Source organism: Papaver somniferum, chromosome 2 (genome assembly GCF_003573695.1).
Source record: "Papaver somniferum cultivar HN1 chromosome 2, ASM357369v1, whole genome shotgun sequence".
Lineage (NCBI taxonomy): Eukaryota > Viridiplantae > Streptophyta > Magnoliopsida > Ranunculales > Papaveraceae > Papaver > Papaver somniferum.
The window spans coordinates 48,163,866-48,175,101 of NC_039359.1; the positions used below are offsets into that span (position 1 = coordinate 48,163,866).

The window sequence follows — 11,236 nt, forward strand, 5'->3', positions numbered from 1 at the left end:
GAATATTGGATTTTTTTTAGTCCCACTATATAGGAGAAAATCTAGTCTTAAGATGTTTTTTGGCTTGCATATCCTTATTTATGTTGTACGAGAAATTAAATTGAGAATAAGACGAAGGGTATAGATAGGAAAAATATACTATTAAATTTTATAAAATACATGCAATCTCTTAATCTAAGAGGTGTAATCTTCTCCGCCTATATACTGGGGACGGAGGGAGTAAAAAGTGGTTCACAAATATTTGAAATTTAACTTGAGATACTAGGAGCATTAATTATACTTTTTGAAATGGAATAGCAGATCTGCTTGTCTATTCTCCATTTTTCTTATTTGTTTCATCTTTTTTCTGACAAATCATACACCCATTATTTTCTTATTTTTCTAATCAAAACTGAGGTGTATTTGAATTTTGAACTCAAGTCACACATCAATTTCAAATGTTTAACCATTAAAACAAATGCAGATTTTAACTTACTCCATATTTTTCATCAAAAATAAAAGAACTTGCGCGTCTCAATTATCGATCATTTTTAAGCTTTCTAATTTACTTAATAAACACTTTTGCCTGTTTAAAAAAGAAACGGTAAATTAGTTTGAGATAGTTTACGACACTGAATATTAACATGTTCAAAGATACTTGATAATAAATTTGGGATACTAACTAGGAATATTGATTGCAAACTTTTGGAAGTAATGCCAAGCATGCTGAAGCCCGGTTTTTTCTCCATTTTTTTTTCTTCTTCTAAAGTTGGAGTGTAACATAGTTATGGACTCAGATCATAGAAATCAATACTCGGAGACTTTATCATTCTACGAGAAAAACATGAACACAATTGTTCCAAAGGCACAAACATGTGAGAACTCTGCTAGCTTCTATGCAGACAAAATAGTTGTTTCGAATACTGTTATAATAATATCTAGTTACAATTAGTTATATTTAGAATCATAATTATTATAAATTAGATATAACAATAATCGAATAGAATACAATATAGATATTTATAACATAAAATATCGAATTTCTAACTTCAAATATGAGAATCAATCCTTTAACTAATTTAACTAGTTCAAATTTTAGCATTTGGGTAATATGCAGTGGTTATGAGTAATAAGGTACTGAAGAATAGCAGGACCATAATAATGCCCTTCTGTATAAATCAAAAGTACTCATTTTGTTACTTGCTTTTAAATCCTAATTCCCCTCAGGCTCTCTCCCTCAAGGCCCGGATTACAAAGAGGACACACTGATCAGATAAAGTGGACATTGTTGGTACCAACTTAACTTTTCATGGATAGGGGGGCTTTAGCATGCGTTTTGTTATTCCATCCAACTAATGAGAGTTACTGCCTTTTGTCATTCTTACAATGCATTTATGATAATATCTTGCATTGATTGAGTTTATCTCTTTTTCTCTTGATTCCATCACTAAAGACTTAAACCCCATCTATCTCTATTCTATATAAACCCCCATTCACCCCTCTCCATTACCACCACCTCACATTTGTACCCTCTTAGTTTTTACATCATACTTGGCTACTGTTTCTTGTTTTTGTGTGGTGTTCTTGTTTTCATCAATCACTCTCTAGTGTTAAGATTTGTTTGTCAAGAATGGGTAGTGGAGGAGCAGTAGAGATTTTGAGTTCAAATAATGATCATGTTCATGTTGTTAATGCTGTTCCATATCCTCAGTGTGTCATTAGAAATGATATTAATCAAAATTTGATGAGTAAGATGAATAATAATAATCAAGAGATTATTTTGAAAAATAATAATATTATTAATACTAAGATTGAGGTGAATAGTAATGGAGATTGTGATATTGATGATGCTGATGATAAGGAATGTAGCTGGTATGAAGAAGAGATTGATGATTATCTTAAATGGTCTTTTGCTCTTAACAGGTATACTATCAATATCTCAGTCTTGTTAAGATTAATTTTATTGTTTATTTTCAATCAAGATTTTCATTTTACTAATTTTTTTTAATTAATTCAATTTGTTATTTTTATGATCAGTACTTTGCACAAAGGAACCAGTAAGTATCAAGACATAGCACTCTTGGATACTAAACATTTTGGAAAGGTAATTTTGATATTCATTCTTTGTTACTCTTTCAAATATTTCAAATCCTTAAAAATCAAATTTTATCTTATTAATAATTTTGTAAATACTTGTTAGATTTTGGTGATTGATGGGAAGATGCAAAGTGCTGAGAATGATGAATTTATCTACCATGAGTGCTTGATTCACCCTCCTCTCCTTCACCACCCCAAGTAATTCTCTTCTCCATTGATATACTTTTCATCACTGATTATACGATAATTGCACGATACGATGCTCATGTAAAGATGTAATTTTAAATATATGAACAAATATAAATCTAACCTTCTAATATGAACAACACCATGTGTTGAGATTATTAGTCCCACATTATCTGAATATCTAAGATCCTGCGGTTTATAATCTATCTTTTAAGGCCTCTCCACTCATTGTCAATTAATTGTGAGTTGGATGCCCATATTCTAAAACCGTACAATTCATTTAAAGAGTAATACCATATTTCGTTTCCTTTGTTGAAAGTGTGTATTTCGTTTCCTTTGTTGATAGTGCGTGAATTAATATGCTAAAATGGCAAAACATTTGCAGTCCAAAAACAGTATTCATCATGGGTGGAGGAGAAGGTTCAGCTGCCAGAGAAATCTTGAAGCACAAAAGCATTGACAAAGTTGTCATGTGTGATATTGACCAAGTAAGAATTTTTCACTTGGTCCCACTAGAAAAACATTAGCCGCATGCGGATTCTCTTAATGGACCAACACACTCTATCTAGATTTTGTATTCCTTTGATGCCGAATGAATGAATCTTCCTGAAAAGTAGAGATGTGGAAGGAATGTAGGACCCACTTCCCAAGATATGTGGGACCCACGTGTGCCACTAGGTTTTGCCAGTCTGATTCACAAAGTGGATACAGTTTTGCTGGATGACAATGAATACACCCAGTTTGCTTGCAGTTTTGTTGTAACTGTTGGTGCATGACATGTGCGAGAATTGCAGGAGGTGGTTGATTTTTGCCGCAAGCATCTGACTATGAACTGGGATGCATTTTGCAATCCAAAGCTTCACCTTGTTATTGACGATGCCAAGTAAGTACTGAGTTTTATGGATATGAATGCAATTAAGAGCAACAAAAATGGTTTGAAATACTAAATTGTTTGTTGATGAAATTATATATATAGGGATGAATTGGAGAGGAGACAAGAGAAGTTTGATTTGATTGTGGGTGATTTAGCTGATCCAGTTGAAGGAGGGCCTTGCTATCAACTCTACACAAAATCTTTCTATGAGCAAATTCTTAAGCCTAAGCTCAACCCCAATGGCATCTTTGTTACTCAGGTAATTCTATCTCTATACTAGCTTGATACGTTGATTTCTAACATAAGTCAGGATTTAAAAGAGTTGCATGGTGCAATCTACTGTCCAATTCTCAGTTGTTTCTTTTATTTGCTCGAATGTAGGCCGGACCGGCTGGTGTTCTGACCCACAAGGAGGTTTTTGCTTCCATATACAACACCTTGAGACATGTTTTTAAGCGTAAGTTATTACTCAAACTGAATATTAATGCAACAATCTAATTGTTAGTTTACGGAGAAAATGAATATTAATCTTGGTACGTATGGTTTTGTAGATGTGGTGGCATACACGGCCCATGTGCCTTCTTTTGCTGATACTTGGGGTTGGGTTATGGTAAGAAATGTGCATTAACTTGTGCCTTCCTTGATACATGGTTCATATTTGGTACTGACTTACGAACTTTTTATGTTTTTCAGGCCTCCGATGAACCATTTGTGCTCGATGCCAAGCAAATCGACAGCAGAATTGAGGAGAGAATCAATGGTGAATTGGAATATCTCAATGGGGCTTCCCTTATCTCTTGTACCACCATGAACAAGAGCGTTCACCTTTCGTGAGTTCTCACATCCTTGGCCTTATGAGAACACAATCAAATAAAATTTTGATTTGCAATCCATAAGAAAGTTGCTAATGAAGGTGTTTAAAATGTCGACTGCAGGTTGATGAATGAAACTCATGTTTATACTGAGGAAAGTGCAAGATTCATTCATGGACATGGGATGGGTACTTTTAAAGCTTGATCAAGGTCATATAAAGAGGAGTGTACTGCTAGTGTTTTTTTAATATGGAGACTAGCGTTTGAAATGTGGGTGGAATTGTGGGAATGGAAACTACAAATTCTTGTTCTTACTTTTATTGTGGGGGTGGATATATGTAGAAGACTTTCATGTTAACATTAAAAATAAATTTAGAAAAGTTATATACTTCTTTAGTGTTACAACTTCATCTGGTGTTTAGTTTCACAGTTTAATTCTCTTGCTTTTTTCGTTTTTCTCTTGTTTTTTGTTTAAGCATAGTACTTCATCCGCCCCACACTCTAGATGGCCTTTTTCATTTAAAATTTTTGTCCTTTCAAAATTAACTTCCGTAATTATAAAATTAATACCCATGTTTAAAAAGCTTTCAAACGATATAAAATTCTGTGATAAATTTTACTTTTTCTTATGATTTCTAAATTCTGTGATAAATTTTTTATGATTTCTAAATTTTACTTTTTCTTATAGATAATGATTATTATAATAAGAAGTAAAACAACAAGTTGACCAAATTTGATATACAAAATTCCACCCATAAATTGAGATTCGTAAAGCTCCATATTGAACAATAAATATCGACACAAAATCTCCAAATATCTTAAAGCAAGTAAACTTTCATTTTTAGAAAATTCCCGATCTACCCTCTCATTCTTCTTTTTTTCATTTTTTTCCATACGAGACCAAAGAATTACTTTTTTCTCTATTCTCTCACACCAGAACAACATTTCCAGCACCACCACCACCACCAAAACCGTTGTCATCTCCCTATCCTTCACCATCAAGGTCCACTTCTTTTTTTCTTTTAGCACCATCAGCAGCACCTCCTCCTCTTTTCATTTTAGTTGTTGCGCAGAACCTAGGGTGTTAAATCGCTTGAAACATTATAATAAAAAAAGGATATTGGATGATCATCTGATAACCGATAGTGAAACAACAACAACAATTGAAAAATTTATAAATCACGATGCCCGTGGTTACGAATTCCTACATCAATTCTTCAATTTGATAAATTCTCCTTCGTTGGAAATACTATCATCCACCATTTTGCTCGAAAACCCCGATTTTATTAGGGTTTCCAACTTTCGCTTTGATGATTCTAGCAACGTTGAAGAATCTGCTTGAATGACAATCTCCTAATGCTAGATCATTAGACATATTTATGATTTTTTGTGATATTTCCATTAAATTTTTTTCTTTGCGAAAATTGATTTATGATTCGTTGGATATGGGTTTTCATTCATTTTTGGATATCTATGGTTTTGAATTACATTTCTGGTGATATGTAGGACAAAAATGATGAAAGATAATTTTATTTGTGAACATGCAATTTCAAATTTTTTGGATAAAATTCTAGGTCCTGAAGATGAACTACTGCCATCGATTATTGAATGATATGTGGACTGAAACCAGTAAAGAATGTATAATTTTGGTGTTGTCGAAATCAGAATTATGTTATTTAGTTTTCATTTTGTTTGTCCAATGAAACCAATTTTGGTTTCGTCTATTTTTCTTTCTTTTTTTCATTTAATGTTGTTTCATTTTTTATTAAATTTTTTTCCCTACTACAAAAATTCTTGAGAGAGAATGAGAGAGCTTTTTTTGGTGTAATTGGTTCTCATTCATATTGATGCTAACATGCATACCATGCATTTTGCGTATATAATTATGCTGCAGATGCACACTATTCAACTAACTAATCCATTAGGCTTTTTTTTTTATATACAAATCTGGTAAGTAGGGTATACTATTTAGTCCTAAGAATAATATATTAGAGATCATATTGAAAAATCGGAGTCTAACAACCACACCCAATATTTCGTTCGCAATCTGAATAGACAAACTCCAATATACTTTCAAGAGAATCAACTAGACAGTCATACTCAATGTATAGAAAAGTATATCAAAGAGTTTATATCTCAATTTCTCAATTCAATCTGCAATGAAAAAAATTGGAATTTGCGAGCCCGATTGAATAAAAGAAATAACTTGGATGCTATCACAAACCAATATCCAAGTGTCAATCAATTCAATCAACAACCCAAAGGTTGGATATTCTAATTGACTGATCTTAACGCACAACCTGTGATATTTTAAGTATATAACAAAATATAATGCGTAATAGAATTAAAACACAGACACCGGAAATTTTGTTAACGAGGAAACCGAAAATGCAGAAAAACTCCGGGACCTAGTCCAGATTGAACACCACACTGTATTAAGCCGCTACAGACACTAGCCTACTACAAACTAACTTCGATCTGGACTGTAGTTGAACCACAATCTATCTCACATTGATTCCAGGCACAGTTGCGCTCCTTACGTCTCTGATCCCAGCAGGATGTTACGCACTTGATTCCCTTAGCTGATCTCACCCACAACCAAGAGTTGCTACGACCCAAAGTCGAAGACTTTAATAAACAAATTTGCATCACACAGAAAAGTATATGATAGTAGATAAATTTGTTTCCCACAGATACACCTAAAAGTTTTTTTCCGTCTTATGAAAAAATCAAGGTGAATAGGAACTAATCGATAACCCGGACTTATATTTCCGAACAACAGCCTAGAGTTATCAATCACCTCACAATAATCTAAATCATATGGTAGCGAAACTAGATATTTCGGAATCACAAACGATGAGACGAAGATGTTTGTGATTTCTTTTATCTTTCCCTATCGGAGATATAATCTCAAGTCAATTATTCAATTGAACTCGTACGATATAAAATGGCAAGATCAGATCGCTCAACTAAAAGAAAAGTAGTTTCGTCTGGCTACACAATCCCAATGAAGTCTTTCGGTCGTTACAGGGTCTCGAGAAGAAACCTAAGGTTAAAGGAGAATCGACTCTAGCAAACTAACTAGTATCACATAGGAGGCGGGGGGATTAGTTTTTCCAATTGCTAGATGTCTCCTTTATATAGTTTTCAAATCAGGGTTTGCAATCTAAGTTACCTTGGTAACAAAGCATCCAATATTCACCATTAGATGAAAAACCTGATTCAACCAAGCTAATATCTTTCAACCGTTAAACTTAGGTTGTCACACATAAATGAAATGTATTTCATTAGGTTTGAGTAACCGTACCTTAACGTGTACACTTGGTTGGTTCACAAATAGTTAACCAATGGTTAGCCATATGAGCACTTTCATATTAACCGTATTCATCTTCTTCACAACTAGTTCAAACGACTTCAAAAGAACTAGTTGAAGAGTTTTTCAATTGCTTAGGTCTTTATGAATAGACACAATTGAAACAAAATTGGTTTTATTCACTTGAATCAATTCATGAACAATATAGCCACGGTTTGCAAAGATGAATTCCTTATTGATTTATTGTTTAAGTTCATGAAATTACGATTTGAGAAATATAATTATCTTGGGTACATGTACGGGTACTGTACCGTAGCTACCGGATTTGAGTTTACAAACTCAGCAGAAATTTTCGGTCGAAAACTTCCATGGGTACACGTACGGTACGCGTACCTAAGTTGACTGGTTTAACAGTTTGCAAACTACAAACTCAACAGAAATTTTCGGTTCGAAATCTTCCGCTGGTACGCGTACGCGTACCCAACCTGTCTCCTTCACCAATACCGTATGCACACACTTGGTTTCCGGCACATGGATTTATACACTAATTTGCAAACATACTATATATGCTTATATCCATAGTTGGTTACGTAATCTCAACTCTACATTTCAATCATTGAAATATTCTTCTATAATGTTATAAGAGTCGTTATTCACAACTATCGTCATCAAAGCTATTTTCAAGATTGAAACGTCATCATGACTTTCGTCACGGGTTAAGATGAAAATTGGTTAAAGAGAAAGATTACCAACACATATTTCGAGAAAAAGATAGGCGAGTAAACTCGGCTCGAAATAGTAAATGTGTATGTATGAAAACTATCATACTTATACGACTTTGTCTCAAGAATAGGAGATAGAGAGGTAGAATTTTGAGTGATAGATAAGTTCAAGTCTCCACATACCTTTTAGTCGGATGAAGTTCCACCGGTTCCTTGAGTAGTTCTTCGTCTTCGTAAGATGATCGCCGTGGAGTCTGGAGCTCAACTACACTTAACTGTCATAGTCTGAGACTTAGCTATAAGTAGTCTAGAAATCAAGAAATATAGTTTTGACCCCTAAACTTGACAAACATGCTTGATATAGAAAGGCATGGGAGTTCGACCGAGCAATGCTCTAATAATCTCCCCCTTTGTCAATTTTCATGGCAAAACTATCAATACATATGAATTACAAAATAAATAAAACTTTATATCTTCTCGTCCACATGCTTGATCTCTTTGGTGCTTCAACATTACTCGAAAACTTCGTCTTTTCCAAGTACTCCCATGATTCCATAGATGTTCAAATCAGCATCATAGTTGTTGAAGATCCATAGCCATAACAATGAGAAAGCAAAAGCTCTCGACCATTCTTATACAGTGTAATAGTATTATTACACAGTATCAAAGTTCTTATATCACAATTTCGAAAACAATACTATATATGGTGATATGTATCACTCCCCCTTAGTCAATACTTTCATCTCAACATGAAAACCACTCCCCCTTACATAATGATCCGTAAACCACGTAAACCATATGTATTTGTAGTGTGAACTACATATTAATTCTCCCCCTTTTTGTCAATAAAATTGGCAAAGGTACAAAAACGGGATCCTAATGAAATTTCCACGGATATGCTTCAAGACCAAAGAAAAGTACATATCAACTTTGTTTAGATGCAATCATATAGCCGAAGATAAATGCATTCATCAAGGAGTTTATAAAGATACAAGATAACTCCTAAAATATTCCACAGCCGCACTCCCCACAAAGATTTGGAAATTAAGCGCAAGTTCAAAAGAACTCTCCCCCATTTGATGTCATTCCCAAAAGAACAACATGAGCGACTTACTTTTTACAAAAAAAAAAGAAGAAGGATTTCTTTGGACACCAAAGACCACAAAACAAATGATTTTGTATCCAAAATTCTCAATTAAACTAATCACAAGAGAACCCATGATTAATTTAATCAGAATACACAACCAAATTAATCACAAACGAATATATGATTAGTCTAATTGGAAATTCTCACATAAGAAGACTTATGAAGCCGCACAGTATATACATAAAATATGGATCAGGTAAGATCAACACTGCGGAATATACAAAGATTCATTCTATCTTCGTCACTATTTGCATAACGACATATAATAGACATAATCTTTGTAAACAAAAGATTTTAACCTATCTTCCATCAAAGAATTGACATAATAGGCTTACCTTTTGTTTGTCAAAAGTTCATCGATCTTGTATCAATACATGCATATCGACATACGAAAGAGATAAATTTTGACGTCGTATGGGACAATAATAGTTCACGGATGCAAACACACATATCCCATAACATTTTGCAATATATAAAATCATAAATATTAATACTGCAAACATCATCTTCCAAATCACTTTAGAATTTAAATAAATAAATCTAAAAACATTGCAAGATGAAAACGTTGGACATATCTATGTGTACTCACAATAATTGCTATTCCAAACCCTAGTTATCCTTCTTAAACAAGAATAAAAATTCTCTTAAGAAGTTTCCTAGAAAAATAAAAACAAACACAATGTCTTCCAGAAAATTGATCAAAAGATGCATCAAAATTCACATTCGACGGCCTCACGGGTTTCGAAACCTTTGAGCTTGTGATTCATATCACCAACTTCATCTTCAGAGAAGATATACTCATTGAGAAGTCCTTTAACATGTGACTTTATGAAACCAAGGTCAGTAGTAACCTTTTTCAACTCAGTTCTAATCACATCAAGATCCTTCATAGTATCAACAAGCTGCCTCTTTGCTTTCTTGAAATCTTTAAGAAAGTCATGAACCACTTCAGCAGAAACCATATCCTCATTCTCAACATCTTGATGTGAGTATGCATGGTAGAATGAGGCATTGGGTGTACCATCTTCTACCAGAGTTCTTTTCTTCCTCCCTTTTGATTCGAAACCGAAACCTTTCTCAAGAAATACCTTTGCAAAATCACCATAGTGAGATGAAGAAGAAGACATTCTTGACAACCCAAAACCTAGAGTATGCGTACGTGACTTACATAATTCAATAGGTCGAGTACTTAAAGTTTTCTTAGGGAAGAAGTTTTTAGGGTTTCCTTAATTGATTCTTGCCAGACACACGGGTAGCCCGTACGAGATCAATCTTGACCAAAACGAAGGACAAGAGTCGTTTGCACACGACCTTGCATAAAACTATTTGCATATGAGGAAATCAAAAAGACTCCCAAAAAAAAACATGTCTCATAAGAGAAGCAATTTTAGAGTACAAGAGTAACACCAAGTTTAACCAAAAAGAAAAAACTGATCACAGTAAAAAAAAATACTTGTGCAAGCATTTTCGCAAAGATACTCATGCTAAATACGATAAGAAAATAGCTTGAGAAACCGAAAATACCATTGCCAACAAGTATATATACCTGAGCATATCTCTCAACCAGGATTTTTGTGTGAGAGATTTCAACCTTGTGATTAAGTAGCACAAGTATGAGCTCTTAGCTCATCAAATGAATATTGTTTTTGGTTAAATCTCTTCCTTCTGTACTTTAGAGGAAAGATGTCATGATGTGAAAAATTATCATAAAACTTACTATCATCATAATACGACACATAGTAAGGATTCTTACCTGATGAGTGTTGTCTAGATGGAGCAGTCATCCTGTTAATGGTTTCCTTATATCCTTTAATAATAAATTTAAGGTTGTCATCCATCTTCTCATATTTGCATTCTTTACTTGATGCATGTTTCACATCAAGGTTATCATTATCTCCATTTCTGACAGGAGAGAGAACATGAGTTCTTCTTGGACGATATTTGTCAACAGGTCTATTATGTTTTTGTGCATTTGAGGTACTCATTGAACTGACTTTCCTGGTAGGAAACACAGGACGTGTATTAAAACCAATTGGCTTAGACATACGAATGTCAGTTACACCTTTAAGAATCAAATCTAAGGTGTGTTGAAGTTGAATCAACGAT

At 33.7% G+C, this 11,236-nt stretch overlaps 1 protein-coding gene across 1 annotated transcript; it reads left to right on the top strand.

The window, feature by feature from the left end:
- The first annotated feature begins 1,317 nt into the window (after positions 1–1,317).
- LOC113347571 (thermospermine synthase ACAULIS5-like) lies at positions 1,318–4,336 on the top strand. The gene is made up of 10 exons (XM_026591248.1): positions 1,318–1,902; positions 2,017–2,083; positions 2,180–2,274; positions 2,648–2,750; positions 3,057–3,145; positions 3,239–3,395; positions 3,518–3,593; positions 3,688–3,746; positions 3,830–3,966; positions 4,072–4,336. The coding sequence occupies exons 1-10, from the start codon at positions 1,610–1,612 to the stop codon at positions 4,151–4,153; spliced, it is 1,158 nt and encodes a 385-aa protein (XP_026447033.1). The 5' UTR covers positions 1,318–1,609; the 3' UTR covers positions 4,154–4,336.
- The last annotated feature ends 6,900 nt before the right edge of the window (positions 4,337–11,236 follow it).

Bases quoted from the DNA above. Each gene is read 5' to 3' on its own strand.
- LOC113347571 (XM_026591248.1), top strand. From the start codon at position 1,610: ATGGGTAGTGGAGGAGCAGTAGAGATTTTGAGTTCAAATAATGATCAT. The intron at 2,275-2,647 runs GTAATTCTCTTC...AAACATTTGCAG, and splicing joins CCTCTCCTTCACCACCCCAA to TCCAAAAACAGTATTCATCA. The intron at 2,751-3,056 runs GTAAGAATTTTT...CGAGAATTGCAG, and splicing joins TCATGTGTGATATTGACCAA to GAGGTGGTTGATTTTTGCCG.